This window comes from Ovis canadensis, chromosome 3 (genome assembly GCF_042477335.2).
Source record: "Ovis canadensis isolate MfBH-ARS-UI-01 breed Bighorn chromosome 3, ARS-UI_OviCan_v2, whole genome shotgun sequence".
NCBI lineage: Eukaryota > Metazoa > Chordata > Mammalia > Artiodactyla > Bovidae > Ovis > Ovis canadensis.
In genome coordinates, this window is record NC_091247.1 from 150,487,296 (window position 1) to 150,505,614 (window position 18,319).

At 37.9% G+C, this 18,319-nt stretch overlaps 1 protein-coding gene across 9 annotated transcripts in view; it reads left to right on the forward strand.

The window, feature by feature from the left end:
- YAF2 (YY1 associated factor 2) overlaps nt 1-18,319 on the forward strand; it is an 80,083-nt gene that overhangs the window by 59,632 nt on the left and 2,132 nt on the right. For 6 of the 9 annotated variants that reach the window (XR_011255913.1, XR_011255917.1, XR_011255915.1 and 3 more), the window contains one exon: nt 17,716-17,868. Coding sequence is in view for 2 of the 9 variants with exons in the window: in XM_069584594.1 (XP_069440695.1) it covers nt 17,716-17,868 (153 nt within the window). In the remaining 7 variants the exon portion in view is untranslated. Of the gene's footprint in view, nt 1-1,470; nt 1,736-17,715; nt 17,869-18,319 lie in introns of those variants that run through there. The other 3 variants (XR_011255918.1, XR_011255919.1, XR_011255914.1) reach the window with 2 other exon arrangements.

The window sequence follows — 18,319 nt, forward strand, 5'->3', positions numbered from 1 at the left end:
TAGGGCTGAAGTCTAGAGCAAGAATTTTGGATTTTCTTGTCGGTTGCCATGTATTCTTTTTGCCTGGGGCAGGAGTTTGGGTAGGGAGGAGGAATCCATTGAATTGTTTCAGGCATAGGAGTGGTATACTTTGATTTATACCTAGAAGGATCAGCTGACTGCTTTGAGGGAGCATAGTCTTCCTCCAGGGACATTAGTTATCTTCATAACTGTTGCACATGTAGTATCAGTGGGAACAGTGTGAAATCATCCAATTCTAGATATAGTTTGAAGGTAGAGTGGAAAGAAATTGCTTGTGAATTAGATGTGGGTGTGAGAGAAAGTGGGACATGAATACTATGTCTAAGTGTCTGGTCAGAGAAACTGAAAAAATGGAGTGCTATTTACTAAGATAGGAAGACTCAAAGAATGGACGAATGGGAGGAGGGAGCAATCAAAATTATAAGTTATTTTGAGTTGCTGCTAAACATCCAAATGAAGATTTGAGTAGGTAGTTGGTTTATAAGACTGGAGTTTAGAGAGGACATTGGGGCTGGTGATAGAAATTTTGGAGTATCATTGTATAGATCAGTAGTTTTCAACCTTGGATGCCCTTTATAATCAGTTTGGGAATTTTCAGAACATTTCTAAACCTGGTCCCACCCCTATATATTCTCATTTAATGTGGGAGTGGGGCTCAGGTATTCCTGTTTTAATTTGGCTAGTGGTTAGATTAAACATTTTTTAAACAGCTTTTATTGAGGTATATTTGACGCCCAATATACTACACACAAGTTTTGCAGATGAATACGCCTGTGAAACCATCACCACAATTATGATAGTGAAACATATCCATCACCAATAGAAGTTTCTTTATATCCTATTTCAAATATTCTTCCCTATTATGCCTCCCTCCCATCTTCAGTTACTGGGCAACTGCTGATCTGCTTTCTGTGTAGATTAGCTTAAAATTTCTGGGATTCTATAAATGAAATCTTAACAGTATATACTCTTCCGTGTATCTTCTATAACTGTTTTGAGTGTAACTCCTTTAAGTATAAAGGAGTTTCCTTTTTGTTACTGAGTAGTATTCCATGGTATGAATTGTTTTTTTATTCAGCTGTTAATGAACATTTGGGTTGTTTTCAGTTTGGGGCCACCGCAAATAAAGCTACTGTGAACGTTTGTGTATAAGTCTTTGCGTGGACATATATTTCCTTAAGATGAATATCTTAGAATGGAATAGCTGGCTTATATGGATCACATTTTTTCATATATTTCAGCATGAGGGGTTTTGTGTGTGCATGGATGTATGTGTGTCCTTGAGGGAAACTTTTATGCCCAGAAGTTTTTCAGACACTATTTTCATTATTAAAATGAATACTAGCGTATTAATTTCAGTTTAAATATATAATTTTTTCTTAAATATTCATTTTGACAGATCTTATTCAATTTAGAAAATTTAGCAAAATTTAACTTCTTTTTTCCTAGGTGCAGTTATTTTTAAAAAGCATCACAGGTTAATTCTGATGTGGAGCCAGGGCTGAGAACCATGGTACAGATAGTATTTAAAGGCAAGTATTGAATGAGGTCACCTAGGATAGTCATTTTTCAAGCTTTTGTTTGCAAGCAAATACACATATTTCTGGGGCAAATTCTGAGAATTTGTATTTCTTTGAGGCTCCCAGATGCTGGTACCCTCAGTTGAGCCGATGGATCATACTTTGAATAGCCCACCCTAGAAGGTTAATGTAGATAGAAGAGATAACCTCAAGGCTGATTCCTGGCCCCTCCAAAGTTTAGAATTTGGAAAGAGGAGGAGTAGAAAATGAGGCCCAAAAAAAAAAAAAAAAGAGTGTGGTATTCTAGAGGCTTCTGAAGATAATTATAGTTCTGTCAGGAGGTAAAGTGTGATAAACTCTAAAACATGGCTTGAAGAAACGGAGTGAAATTTGAGCTATAGTTGACTAATGGACATGGTAAAGTACTCATTGAAGTACTTTACTTGAAAGAAATGTTTTTGGTAGAGTGATAGGGACAAAAGCCAGATTGATGTGAGCTCATGAGAGAAGAGGGGAAAGTAAGCACAAACAAATCATTTAATGCTTACTGTGGAAAAGAGAACGAAGAAATGGGGCAGGTGGCTAGAAGGGGGTGTGGAAGTAGGGATGGGCTTTCTTTTTCTTTCTTTTTCAGGTAAAAACTATCGTGTGTTTGCATGCTGACAGGAATAACTTAGTAGAGAAGGAAATATGGTTGGAGCAGGAGTTGTGTCCTGGGAGAAGGGATCTTGTTGGCATGACCTTCAGTTGGAATATGGAGAGGGAAAATTAAACTATCATATAGCTTCTGTTGTCTTTCTGAAATGAGAATCAAGGTCACTCCATGACAAGGAAAGAGAACACAGTAAGGTTTGTTCAGCACTCTATCCTCAGTACTTAGAACAGTGATTTGAACATGTGAGGTCTTGGTTAATATTTGTTAAGTGAATGACTGTAGGGAAGAGTGACCTTGGATTGGAGGGAGGAGGTAAGGAGTCAAGTCAGGAAATATAGAAGGCTGTTGGCTTAGGCCAGCATGGTGCTTATGGGAATGATGAGGAGAGTTGTGGAAATAATATTGAAAGAAAAGTGAAAGGACTTGATTTTAGTTTGACTCAGGGGATGGAAAAGTTGAAGATGACTTGTCTGTAGCTCTGGAGCATGTCTTTAGTCTTTCAAATGAAGTGGACTGTGATGTTCTTTAATAATTTGAGTGATTTTTCAAAGACTTAATTGCTGAACACTAGCATAGTTTTCATAAAGTTGATGTAGTCATGTATCTTGTCTACACTTACCAGAGAGTGTTTCCGTAGCTCCCAAGGAATCAAGTCTCCTGCCACCACCTCTCAGGAATTTAGGGAAAATTGTGTCCTGGGCCTCTGAGGAAATGTTTGATGTTGAAAATTAAATGTATATAAACCTCGGAATAAAAATTCTTCAAAATACTCAGCATAGATTCTTAAAATGATGCAGGATACTGTACATTGCATTCTGTAAGCAAATTAAGGCAAGTAAAAAGACAAAGTGCATTGAACCTGAGGTGTCAGTTGGTTTGGTGTGAATACCTTGGATCAGCAGACAGAATTGTTTTCCTCACACCCATACCTCAGGGTCAACTGGGAGATGCAAGGATGAGCACTGAACAGGTAGGGGCTGTGGAGTCTCCACATTAACCTCAGTAGATGTTAGTTTGCTTTCGAGATTGATTCAAGATGATGGCTTAGAAGGACATGTGTTCATCTCCTCCTGGGGGAGCACCAAAATCGCAATTGGCTGTTAAACAGCCATCGACAGGAGGATGCTAGAACCCCCCCTAAAGAAGACACCCCATGCCCAAAGACGAGGAAAAAGCCACAACGAGACAGTAGGAGGAGCACAGACACAATAAAATCAAATCACATACTCGCCCGGTGGGCGACCCACAGAGTGGAGCACAATAATACCAAAGAAGCTCTCTTGCATTTGGAAAGGCTCTGAGCCCTACATCACGCTTCCCAGCCTGGGGATCTGACAAAGGGACTGGGAATCCCCAGGGAATCTGACTTTGAAGGCCAGTGAGATTTTATCACAGGACTTCCACCGGACTAGGGGGAACAGAGATTCTACTCTTAGAGGGCACAGGCAAAATCCTGTGTGCATTGAGTGTCAGGGGAAGGGAGCAGTGACTCTACAGGAGGCTGAACCAGACCTGCCTGCTAGTGTTGGAGGGTCTCCTGCGGAGGTGTGAGTCACTGGTGGCTCCCCCATTGGGGTGGGGCACTGGGAGCAGCAATCCTGGAAGGTGCTCCTTGGCATAGGCCCTCTTGGAGATCGAAGTTATCCCTACCACAGAGCGCATAGACCCCAGGGCTGAGACACCTCAGGCCAAACAACTAACAAGAAGGGAGTGCAACCCCACCTATCAGTAGATAATTGGATTAAAGTTTTGCTGAGCATGCCCCTGCCTGCCAGACCAAGACCCAGTTTTTCCCACCACTAGTCCCTCCCATCAGGAAACTTACACAAGCCTCTTAGCCTCATCCACCAGAGGGCAAGAAGAACCGCAATCCCACAGTGGCTAGAACAAAAACCATGTCACAGAAAGTTAATCAGAATGAAAAAGTAGTGGGTTATGTCTCAGATGAAGGGACAAGATAAAACCCCAGAAAAGCAACTAAATGAAGTGGAGATAGGCAACTGTCCAGAATAAGAATTCAGGATAATGATAGTGAAGATGATCCAGAATCTTGGGAAAAGAATGGAGAAGATGCAAGAAATGCTTACCAAAGACCTAGAAGAACTAAAGAACAAACAAACAGAGATGAACAATACAGTGGAAGGAATCAGTAACAGAAAAACTGGGCAGAAGAATGGATAAAGTGACCTGGAGGACAGAATATAGGAAAAAGAAAGAAAATGAAGACAGCCTAAGAGACCTCTGGGACAACATTAAATCCACCAACATTTGCATTTTAGGGGTCCCAGAAGGAGAAGAGAGAGAGAAAGGATCCAAGAAAATATTTGAAGAGATAATAGCTGAAAAGTTCCCTAACATGGGAAAGGAAATAATCAGTCAAGTCCAGGAATTCCACACAGAGAGTCCCAGGCAGGATAAACCCAAGGAGGAACACACTGAGACACATCATAATCAAGCTGATGAAAACTAAAGACACAGATAAAATATGAAAAACAATAAGGGAAAAATGACAACATACAAGGGTACAAGCCAGAAGGGAAAGGCAAGAGTATTTGAAGTGATGAAAGGGAAGGACTTACAACCAAGACTACTACTCAGCAGGACTCTCACTGACATTTGACGGAGAAATCAAAAGCTTTCCAGACAAGCAAAAGTTATGAGAATTCAGCAGCACCAAATCAGCTCTACAGCAAATGCTAAGGGAACTTCTCTGGCATGAAACAAAAGAGAAGGAAAAGACCTACACAAAATAAACCCAAAACAATTAAGATAATTACCTTAAGTGTAAATGGATTAAACACACCAACCAAAAGACCTAGACTGGCTAGGTGGATGAAATGATGTACCTGTATGCACTTCCACTTAGCACATCATTCTACTTAACCCCCCAAATTGTATGTAATTACTTTATATTGTTAGGTTAATCATATTTCCATTATGGTTTGAAGTTATAATTATCTTGTATTTTTTTGTCTGGCTATTGAGTATGAAAACTGATAAATATCTTTTTTTATTGTGATTATGTAACTGTTATTTGCTTAATACTATTGTATCATGATTGGTCAACAAAAATTAGACTTCTGTATCACTAAAACTATCATTTAATAGAAAAACCTATTTAAAATTTAGGTGCATATCAGAATTATCTTGAAATTTTTTGAGAAATACAAATGCCCAAGTATTGCTTTTTTCTCCAAAGCTTCAGATGTGTTTCTAATGAGCACCTATGTTTAAAAACAATTGGACTATATGATGGTCTTTTACTTTTATCTAGTATGTTTCCCTTTTTCTATTTCATATTCAGTGCTCCCTTTTCATTTAGTTTGTTTTCCAATTTTTCCATCTCTTTTTTCTTGTTTTATTCTCAATCCTTTATCAAGCATAGTGGAAAAGCTTTAGTATGTATAATATAAAGAGTATGTATAATATATATATTTTAGAAATTTTAGGAATTTTTGCCTAGCTAAATAATTTATGACATTTCGATTCCACTTATTTGACTTAATATGAACAGAATGATAGCTTTCTGATTTATATTTACTCAGAACTTTGATATAGTTCCGTGGATTTTGGCATCTAGTATTATTGCTGAAAGTTTAGAAAATTTATTAGTGATATTTGAAAAAGACAATTTGAATGAGGCTTGAAACCTCTAATCCAATTCTGAGAATATAAAGAAATACTATATCATAAAAAAACAGGAAATGTGATACAGTATTGTTAAAGTACAGATTTTGTTCAGATTACAAAAAAATCTTATGCTAGTGTCCATTATTTATTTTCATACCTTATTCAAGATTCCACATTGTATTTAGTTGCATTGAGCATCTCCAGTGCATGCAACGGATTCTGGTAAGTTCTTATTTAATTTTTATTCTAGTACAAATATTTTCTGATTTTCTTTGTTGTATCTTCTTAGATATACCCATCATTTAAAAGTGGACATTTAATTTTCAAATTTTAAGTTATCTTAGACATTAAATTTCTCATTTTGATATTGATTGCTCATTTAAATGCTTTCTTCTCTGTCGTCACCCTCTGTTTTTTCAGTCTGCTAACTTGATTGAGGCTTTCAGTGGCTAAATCAAAGATCCTTGGTAAATGTCACATTGCACTTGGAAATATGTTGGTTATTTTCAAATATCTTTTGATACTGATTCTTAACAAAACTTCATGGTGATAAGAGAACAGAGTCGTATGATTTCAGTACCTTTGTTGTTCAGTCAGTTAGTTGTGTCTGACTTTGCAGTGCACCAGGCTTCCCTGTTCCTCACCATCTCCTGGAATTTGCCCAAGTTCATTTCCATTACATTGGTGATGCCATCCAGCCATCTCATCCTCTGTCACTCTCTTTTCCTTCTGCCTTCAATCTTTCCTAGCATCATGGTCTTTTCCAATGAGTTGGCTATTCTCATCAGATGGCCAAAGTATTGGAGCTTCAGCTTCAACATCAGTCCTTTCAATGATTATTTTGGGTTGATTTCCTTTAAGATTGACTGTGGTTTGATCTCCTTGCTGTCCAAGGAGCACCACAGTTTCAAGGCATCAGTTCTTTGGCACTCTACCTTCTTTATGGTCCAGGTCTCACAACCATGTGTGACTACTGGAAAGACCATAGCCTTGACTATACAGACCTTTGTTGTCAAAGTGATGTCTTTGCTTTTTTAACAGACTGTTTAGGTTTGTAATAGCTTTCCTGTCAAGAAGCAATCGTCTACTAATTTCATGGCTGCAGTCACCATTCACAGTGATTACAGAGTCCAAGAAGAGGAAATCAGTCACCACTTCTACCTTTTCCCCTTCTATTTGCCTTGAAGTGGTGGGGCTGGATGCCATGATCTTAGTTTTTTTAATATTGTGTTTTAAGCCGGCCTTTTCACTCTCCTCCTTCACATCAAGAGACTGTTTAGTTCCTCTTTGCTTTCTGCCATTAGAGTGATACCATCTACATATCTGAGGTTGCTGATATTTCTCCCGGCACTCTTGATTCCAGCTTATAACTCATTCAGCCGGGCATTTCTCATGATGCACTTAGTGTATAAGTTTAATAAACAGGGTGACGATAAGCAGCCTTGTCGTACTAGTTTGTCAGTTCTCTACAGGATTCTTACTGTTGTTTCTTGACCAGTGTACAGGTTTCTCAGCAGACGGGTAAGGCGGTCTGGTATTCCCATCTCTTTAGAGTTTTCCAGTTTGTTATGATCCACACAGTCAAAGGCGTTAGCGTTGTCAGTGAAACAGGTAGATTTTTTCTGGAATTCCCTTGCTTTCTCTGTGATCCAGCAAACATTGCCAATTAGATCTCTGATTTCTTTGCCTTTTCTAAACCCAGCTTGAACATCTGGAGGCTCTCTGTTCACATAATGCTGAAGCCTAGCATGCAGGAGTTGAGCATAGCCTTACTAGCATGGGGGATGAGTGCAATTGTCTGGTGGTTTGAACATTCTTTAGTACTGCTCTTCTTGGAAATCCTGCAAAAGGATTGACCTTTTGCAGTCCTGTGGCCACTACTCGACCATGAAACTTTTGTACTTTGTTTTATGTCCCTGGATGCGTTCCAGTGTCTCCTAGTTGATAGCCTATGGGAACTTAAACAGAATTTGTATTCTACTGTTGTGTGAACATTGTATAAATCTTAATTATGTTAAGTTGATTCATGGTGCTTTTCAGGTCTACTGTACCCTTCTACTTTTCTATCTATTCATCCTATTAATTTTTGAAAGTTTAATATTGAAACTCCAACTAAAAATCTTAATTTACTTAAAATTAATTGTAATATATAGTGGAAATATATGTAACTTTGTTCTGTATTTTGTAAGTCTCCTGTGTTATCATACTTATAATTTAAAAAATAAAGATATATAAAAAGATGTTAGTTTGCTTTCAGTTTTATATATTGTGATTCTTTGTAAAGATTTTATTTGCATGACTATCTACTGTAGAAACAGTAACAAAAAATATTTATCTCTAGGGTAGGTAGCATTGAGTTTTGCTGAGAAGTTAGCTATCTAACTATTACTGGTATTAGCAGAGTAGATTATTTCATTGTTTGGAGGTGGGGAAAGCCACATAGAAAGGACTCTTTAATCCTTTGATTTAATAGTCACTATTTATGCAAAGCAGTCATACTTTAAACCTTTCATTCCGTTTTCATGAAAAAGGAAGTAAATGGCTCAGAAGCAAAATGACATCAGAAAATTTTTCAAGAAAGTGAATTCTTAGAAGTTGGCAACTAGTTAAATCAGTGTTTACAAAATTAATTTATAGTTGTATTTATGCATACTTAACAGGTTTTTAACAGTTAGGACGGGACATGGAACAACAGACTAGTTCCAGATAGGAAAAGGAGTACGTCAAGGCTGTATATTGTCACCCTGCTTGTTTAACTTCTATGCAGAGTACATCATGAGAAATGCTGGACTGGAAGAAACACAAGCTGGAATCAAGATTGCCGGGAGAAATATCAATAATCTCAGATATGCAGATGACACCACCCTTATGGCAGAAAGTGAAGAGGAGCTAAAAAGCCTCTTGATGAAAGTGAAAGAGGAGAGTGAAAAAGTTGGCTTAAAACTCAACATTCAGAAAACGAAGATCATGGCATCTGGTCCCATCACTTCATGGGAAATAGATGGGGAAACAGTGGAAAGAGTGTCAGACTTTATTTTTTTGGGCTCCAAAATCACTGCAGATGGTGACTGCAGCCATGAAATTAAAAGACGCTTACTCCTTGGAAGAAAAGTTATGACCAACATACATAGCATATTCAAAAGCAGAGACGTTACTTTGCCAACAAACGTCCATCTAGTCAAGGCTATGGTTTTTCCAGTGGTCATGTATGGATGTGAGAGTTGGACTGTGAAGAAGGCTGAGCACTGAAGAATTGATGCTTTTGAACTGTGGTGTTGGAGAAGACTCTTGAGAGTCCCTTGGACTGCAAGGAGATCCAACCAGTCCATTCTGAAGGAGATCAGCCCTGGGATTTCTTTGGAAGGAATGATGCTAAAGCTGAAACTCCAGTACTTTGGCCACCTCATGCGAAGAGTTGACTCACTGGAAAGGACTCTGATGCTGGGAGGGATTGAGGGCAGGAGGAGAAGGGGATGACAGAGGATGAGATGGCTGGATGGCATCACTGACTTGATGGATGTGAATCTGAGTGAACTCCGGGATATGGTGATGGACAGGGAGGCCTGGCGTGCTGCGATTCATGGGGTTGCAAAGAGTTGGACACGACTGAGCTACTGAACTGAACTTAACAGGTTTTTGTGATTGCTACTGTTGAGATATTTATTGAGCATCTAATACTGTAAGATCTACTGTATATGTACTTGTTGGGGATAGAAAAATAGGCAATATGTGATCTTTTCCCACTTAGGAATTAGAGTCCCATTGGTGAGGAGATAGAACACAGTCATAAAAGGATCAACAGCATTGCAGAAGAGTGTAGATACCACCATTGCACAGAGCTGCTACAGGGGTTCCACAGACATGTGCTGTATGTTTCTTTTTAAAAATTTTAGTAACCCGTTATATAAATGTGTTCTATGCACTAAATAGGGCTTCCCTGGTGGCTAGTGGTACAAAATCCGCCTGCAGTGCAGGAGACACACAGGAGATATGGGTTCAGTCCCTGGGTCAGGAAGATTGCCCTGGAGGAGGAAATGGCCACCCACTCCAGTGTTCTTGCCTGGGAAATCCTATGGACTGAGGCGCCGGGCAGGCTACAGTCCATGGAGCTGCATAGAAGCTGACATGACTGATCGACTAAGCAGCAGGATCAGTGTGCACCAAATAGTCATGTGCACAGAAGGAAGATGATAAAGCTTACTAATTATTTTGCTTATTAGTTTACTTTTCTTTTTATTATTCAAAATAGAGTAGCAAATCCTTCATTTGTATTTCTCCAACATAGTGAAAAGATTCACATGGCCCTAGCAACATTTTTTAGTCATCATTTTCCCTCTTCCTCCTCTGCCGTCACATAATAGTTTTGCTCCCAAGCTACACTCATCAAAACCCCTGTAGCCTCAAAAACTGATCTGTCAGAAATAAGATCTGCCCTAGCAAGCCCGGGAAAGGAAGACACATTGAGCAGGCCAGGCCACAGAACGGACTTCCTGGGCCCTGGGAGGAGAAATCCAGGGAATTTCAACAGAGTAACTTACCTACCTTCATGCTTGTTAGGCTGCACGGTGTTTGGGCTCTCTGACTCCATGTCTTCACATGACAATAATCCTGGATGAGTTTTTCTGCAGGTTTAAGAATTATTACAGCAGAGGGTGTGGAGAAAAGAGAACCCTTTTACCCTGTTGGTGGGAATGCAAACTGGTACAGCCACTATGGAGAACAGTGTGGAGATTCCTTAAAAAACTGGAAATGGAACTGCCTTATGACCCAGCAATCCCACTTCTGGGCATACACACCAAGGAAACCAGAATTGAAAGAGACACGTGTACCCCAATGTTCACTGCAGCACTGTTTATAATAGCCAGGACATGGAAACAACCTAGATATCCATCAGCAGAAGAATGGATAAGAAAGCTGGGGTACATATACACAATGGAGTATTACTCAGCCATTAAAAAGAATACATTTGAATCAGTTCTAATGAGGTGGATGAAACTGGAGCCAATTGTACGGAGTGAAGTAAGCCAGAAAGAAAAACACCAATACAGTATACTAACGCATATATATGGAATTTAGAAAGATGGTAACAATAACTCTGTATGTGAGACAGCAAAAGAGACACAGATGTATCGAACAATCTTTTCGACTCTGTGGGAGAGGGAGAAGGAGAGGGTGGGATGATTTGGGAGAATGGCATTGAAACATGTATACTATCATATAAGAAACGAATCGCCAGTCTAGGTTCGATGCAGGATACAGGATGCTTGGGGCTGGTACACTGGGACGACCCAGAGGGATGATATGGGGAGATGAGAGATGAGACCTAGAGAGATGAGAGGAGGGCTCAGGATTGGGAACATGTGTATACCCGTGGCGGATTCATATTGATGTATGGCAAAACCAATACAATATTGTAAAGTAAAAAAATAATATAATAATAAAAAAGAATTATTACATGAATAGTCTTTTAAGAAAAGAAAGAGATATGGTTTCTCATACAAGTAGTCATTCAACCCAAAGGACTCTATCATAAAATATTTTGCAATAGTGAACCTGAATCATCTTGTTTTGCAGTAGGACATGTGATAGTATTCTTTCTTCACCTTTGATATTTGGCACTGAAATTTATTTGATATGATTGGTAAGTGGACAGCTGCTGAAGGGTCAGAATATATACCTAGTCCAGAAATGACAATGCTTGATGTTTTGGGAGCAAAGAAAATGGCTGTCCTCTTCAAAAAATTGTGAGCTGTCAGGCTTTCAGATTAAAAGTGTTTTGATGATGCAATGCAAGAAGTGGAAGCAAAGAGAAGCCGGAGTCTATTAGAGATGTATTTGAGATCAGGAGTCACTATTTACAAGGTAGATATGTTCCTAGGATTAGGCCTAACAAGCTGATGAGGAATTAGTTACATTAGTCTATATCAGGTCTGTATACCTTCAAATAGAATAAAAATTAGGGTTTACTACATTAAAATTTTTTTATATTAATTGTTCCTTTGTTTTTCACGTCTGAAAGTTATTCATAAAATGATTTTAAAGAGGAGGCTGGCAGTCCATGGTGATGGCTGTTTTTCTTGGTGTACTGACGGTTTAAACATGAACTAAAGTTCCTTCCATCATGTAGTAAATCCTCTGTCTGATTTTTGAAATCACAGCACATCTTTTTTCCTTCTTGGTGCTTTTGACAATATTTACTTTATTTAGTTAGTTATCCTTTGTGTGGCTTCTCTCCCATACATTAAGCAAACACTTTGAGGGTGAGAACTGTGTCTGTCTTGTTCACAGTGAATCTCCAGCACCGTGTCTAGTGTCTGACACGTGTGGATGTGCAATATATTTGTCAAACAGTGGGGCTTACTCCTCGGAAGAACAGTTATGACCAACCTGGTAGCATATTGAAAAGCAGAGACATTACTTTGCCAGCAAAGGTCTGTCTAGTCAAGGCTATGGTTTTTCCTGTGGTCATGTATGGATGTGAGAGCTGGACTGTGAAGAAGGCTGAGCGCCGAAGAATTGATGCTTCTTAACTGTGGTGTTGGAGAAGACTCTTGAGAGTCCCTTAGACTGCAAGGAGATCCAGCCAGTCCATTCTGAAGGAGATTAGCCCTGGGATTTCTTTGGAAGGAATGATGCTAAAGCGGAAACTCCAATACTTTGGCCACCTCATGCAAAGAGTTGACTCACTGGAAAAGACTCTGATGCTGGGAGGGATTGGGGGCAGGAGGAAAAGGGAACAACAGAGGATGAGATGGCTGGATGGCATCACCGACTCAATGGACATGAGTCTAAGTGAACTCCAGGAGTTGGTGATGGACAGGGAGGCCTGGCGTGCTGCAGTTCATGAGGTGGCCAAGAGTCGGACACGACTGAGCAACTGAACTGAACTGAACTGGGGCTTGTTTATAAAATCTTCCCTGGTATATTTTTGGACTTTGTTAGCAGTGTATCCATAAACTCGCAACAAGTTTAGATTTTTGGTTTAGTCTTTTACTCACTTAAATTTATTATATTGCTTCAATTTACAATATATATATTAGTGTTTTGCAACAGATTGTCTTTCTCAGCTATGAATAATGCTGCCTCCTTTAGAAAAGAATGAATAATTGCTTTATATCTTATTTATTGCCTATCCAGCTTGACAAAGCTAATTTGTGATGAGGTTAATCAAGCTTAAAATATTTATTTTGTAATATTCAGCACATAGAATTTTTGTTGCAGGGTGGTTGGGGTGGAGGGCAGACACGTAGTTAGAAACGGTATATATCAAGCCACCATTAACCAGTCTCCTACCCACATGAAAAGTCAAACAGCTCCTGAAAGTGCTTTGTTCTGAGGAATAGGAGATAACCATAAATGTTTGTTGAAATGTTCCCTCCTCTTTTTTTAATGGTACAGGAAATAAATTTTTAGGTTACAGGAAAGCAAAAGAGACCTGTCAAACTTTACACAGTCTCTTGACCTATTTATGATGGATACATAGGGACACATGGAGATCCCAAAATTTTGGAAAGCCATATTTTACAAGTTACATCAAATCATGATATATGTGAATAATAGAGTACAGTTGAGATATGTCTGGATAGCACTTATTTTTCTAACTGGGTGACCTTTTTGTCCTCCTGATCACAGAACCTTCAGGGTTATAGGTGTATTTTCGAAAATCATGAATGATAAATTGCTGAACATAAAAAAAGGCATACCTTATACATTCCCTTCCCCTTATATCCTAACTATCTATCTCCCACCTCTAAAATCCCCTGCTCTCCTTTAGATTTTTCTAAGTAGAAAATGGATCACAGTTAAACCTAAGACCCCCAGAGATAGGAGAGCTTTCTTTTGAATAGAGCATGGTGAAGGTGGGTCAGTTTATGATAGGCTGAAGAGATCGTCAGGAGCTGTGTTGCTCCTGCCTTTTTTGAAGGATCTTTAAAACTCATTCAGCCATTAGAGAGCAGCAGAAAGCTTGTTCAGTAGTTAAGCTACATGTGTACACGTTTTGTGCTTCTTTTCATCCATAGTTGTACCAGACCAAATAATCCTACAAAAGAGGAACAAAGATGTAATTTTTGAGTGAAAATCAACCATCTAATTAAAATAAGAATAAAAGAGTAAATTAATAAACATTTAGGAAAATCTAGGATTAAAAGAGAAAGAGATGTAACTACTGAAAAACAAAAATAATATTTTTTGAGGCAGAAGAGAGCAACTATAGAAAATTTGTTGGTGCTTAAAAACTAACAAAAAGTTAACAGACAGACAGTGCCAAGTACACAAATTACTTGCTTATGCAAACACTGGTCTCACATTTCCACTTGCCCCAGGGACACCTTTTCTTAAATTTTATAAAATCCACAAACCCAACATGACCAGCACCATCATTTCTAGTTTGTTGTGATGGTCTTCTAGCTTGTCTCCCAATTCCAGTCTTTCACCTGACCAGGCCAGCTAGTCTTTCTTTCTGTGTTGTTTTCACCTTGTGGGAGAATATACATTTATTATTTTCATTCTTACCTCAGAATATGACACTTAGAAGAAATCTAGATTCATAACTTGTTTTAAAATATTGATTTATTTAACTCAACCTCATGGTTTTATGGAGAAAATCATTCTCTACTGATTGATATGCTTTCCTTTTCAGATTTATGGGCCATATAAAAAGGGCAAATGGTTCTAGAAAGATTCTGGAGAGAGAACTTGTTAACTATGAAAAAGATTTGGCAGCAGTTTTATTGTAAGGTTCATGAAGTTGGAAATTAGCTTTCTTTCTTTCTTATGTAAAAGTGGGAGTGATTGAGGAACTGTGTCTCATAAGCAACATGTACCAACTTGGAGACAGATACTGATGGGGAAGGAGTGATTGATAGCGTTGTGAAAATACTAAGTACCTAACTACAACACAGCAGTTACATTCCTAAAAACTTCATGATCAGAGAATGCATGATTGAGACAGTTTCATCTTAAGGGAAATACTGTATTGAGGTTAATAATGAATCCAGAAAAACCTAGAAAAATATTCAGTTTTGCTTAAAAACAGCACTAAAGAAAGAGAATATACATGATTATGTATCTGAAGTTAGTGATAATGGCCTCTAAATAACCAACGTCAATTTACTGATTGATGGAAACATCAGGATTTCTACTCTAGAATGTGAATTTTTTTAATTTTTCAATTTATTGAAATTCAGTTGAAAATTTTTATAAATTTATTTTGTATTCAATTTTAGGTTTAAGGGAGTAACAGTACAAACTGTAATAAAGGAAGTTGTCAAACTTCCATTTGTTATGGCAGGAAGAGATTCAGACACCCATAATACCTTGGGAGACAAATGATGACTACACCTCAGTTGCATTATATAGCTTGGAGTGACTCTCAATTTTAGGTGACTCACTGTTCACCAGGCACTAGTCTAACCAAATCTTTTCACAACCTGCCACACCTTTGAACTTTCTTTCTCTTTGCATACCCTATAATAATTAAAAGAGAAATTAATTCCTGCTGCTCTTGCCTTTCACTGCTTGCTTGCTTCTATGTAGTGAGTGGTTGATCCTGTGAATAAGCGTAGAGACAGTATTCCTTTCCTTTAAAAACATCTTTGTGGGTGAAGGGTGGGAGGGAGGTTCAAGAGGGAGGAAACATATGTATACTTATGGCTGATTGTAAAGTAGTTGTCTTCCAATTAAAATTTTTTAATAAATGCAGAAAACCTTTCCTCATTAAACCTGATTTTATCATTCATTCATTTTTCAACAAATATTAGGTATCTAGTATTTTCTAACACTATGCTAGGTACTAGTTATCCAGTGGTATATAAAACTGATACCGTCTCTTTCTTTGTGGAGTTTATACTCTAGATGAGAAAACAGATGGTAAAATTAAAATTGCAACTGCTTCCTTAAAACTCCCTGTGCTCCTTACTTTTCTTTTCTTCCATAGCATTTACTCACATCTAAGAGCTTGTTTTTTTGTTTAATTTCATCCACAGAATACTGGTTACATGAGAACAAGCAAGAGTTTCTGTACGTTTTGCTAAGGGACTATGTTGGTTGAGAAGTGAGAAAGGCATGTTTAATTAGTCACCATGTCCCCTTGATTCCGCTTCTTCATTCTGTCTTTAAATAACCCCATGACCTCTTCCTTTTAGTTCAAGCCCTTTTTATTTTTGCCTGATCTGTTAAAGTAGCTTTCCCTGCCTCTGTAGTCCCTTTCTTTTCCATATTGCTGCCAGTAATTTTCGTAAAATTCAAGTCTGAATTTCTTCAGTGATCTCCCATCTTTAAAGAGTAAATCAGACTCCTTGGCTCTGCATTATCAGGTTCCTTCATATCTTTTTTTCATTTCTCTGCTGCTCCCTGCTCTCCATCTTAAACTCTTTGCTGCAGTAACGTTAATATATTACACTCCTTCACACTTCTTTGCAAAGTGTGGTGGCTGGACCAGAGGCTTCTGCTTAACTGGGAAGCTATTAAAAGTGCAGATTTTAGGCTCTGAGACCTACTGAATCAGAACCCTGGGAGCAGAGCTAAGCAAGCTAAACAAGACTTTCTAGTAATCCTGATGTACCTTAAATTTGAGAACCGGTGCTTTAGTACTTTTTTTTTTAAAGTTTATTTCCTGAACAAGCTCAGTCAATAATATTTTCATCTATGTAACTCTTGATATGTATCATTAACCCTGCCTGGTATCTGGGTCAGCCCTACTTTTTAAACTGTATTCTGGACATCTTTCCTGGATATCCTACCTGTACTTCAGACTCCGTTGGTTCTAAACAAAATTCAATATCCATCTATTAAGATGTTTTATATACTGCATCTCCTGTTTCCTCCTTCAAAGGATTCCTTCCTCCTTGCAGTTTTGAAAGCTAGATTGTGCAGTATTTTCTCTTTGGTTTCTATTTCGTCTTGTTTTAGAAGAACAGAGGAAAAAAAAATTTTTAATAGTTGTGCTGACCAAAATAGGGTCAGGATTTTCCAGGCAATAGATTACTGTTGTTTGTAGACCATCTGTTATGATTTATTTTTATCTTATTTTTCCCTATTTTGTTCCTCCCATCTTTTTTTCCCCTCTTTAGTAGTCTTTCTCATTTTAAGAGACTATTAGCTTTGAATCTTGACCTCAGCCACCCACACTGTACCATAAAGTTGGTGGGATCCTTGACCCTGGGCTAATAGAGTGACAACTGGTACCAAAGGCTGTAGTCAGGCAACGTTTCATCTCTCTCCGTACAGTTTTGCAGTAGGTTCTCAGTACATTTATTTATTTATTTTTAATAAGTAAGCTAGGCAAGTCCCAAAAGACTGGGAAGATCTCCAAGTTCAAAAAAGCACGGTGAATTGTGGCTAGATAGGTAAGGAACCTTAAAGACTTTAACAATAAGGAGAAAATGTACTGAATGAATAAATGAAAGATTTTTAAAGAAAAGAATAGCCGCTGTCACAGATGGTGAGATATTTCCTTCTCTGAGAGAGGAGGGATACATTTAGATTTTACTTCAGTGTAAACTTTCAAGTTTAATTTAAAAGTTTCATGTTTGTTTATATGTTTGCTTCCCCATGAGCACAGTTTGATATACATTTTTAATAATTTTCATGTTGATTTATGTGACAGTTACATTTTAATAGTTTGACTATATATCTTGGGCAATAACTTTGAACCATTATTATAGTTCTATTTTTGTTGACTAGGAAAGACAATAATGTATGTGTGTGTGTGTATATACATGTATATATATCTGTTAAATTGCATATCTGAATTACCTTACATATGAAAAATTTTTATATGTGAAAATCACAATATATATCTATTCTCATAATTTGAGGTATTCTCATAAAAAATCATGTTCTTAAATTATAGTAAGAAAAAAACCTTTGTTTTTAACATGTACACAGGAAACCTCGACCTGTCTCCCAGTTGGTTGCACAGCAGGTTACTCAGCAGTTTGTACCCCCTACACAGTCAAAGAAAGAGAAAAAAGATAAAGTAGAAAAAGAAAAAAGTGAAAAGGAAACAACTAGCAAAAAGAACAGTCATAAGAAAACCAGGTAAATTTGAAGAGTGTTTTAATGGTACTTTTGAAATAATATAATTAACCATTTAATATTGTCTTTTAACACTGATATATAAAGTAGAATGTGAAATATGTAGAAATAAAAGATTTCATCTGTTTTACTATGTCATGAAAGTGTTTTTTCAAGTTGAAGATATTAGAAACTAAATATGGAGGCCACAAATACAGGCTCAAGTGTGAGGACACTTTCTGTTTTCTGTTTTTGTTTTACTAGATTAAAAGACATTTGTGTTTGAACTATTTCTTTTTCACTCATAAAGCCAGGAGTGATATTCACAATACTGAACAGATATTTGCATGAATTCTAACCAATCAGAAGGGTCGTGAGTCCTGGCCGAACAGTCATGATGCCCTTATCGTAAGTGCGCATCAGTGGAGCGGCAGCCCTCCATCTGACTCGGCCTTAGCTGCTGTCAGCGTCCTCT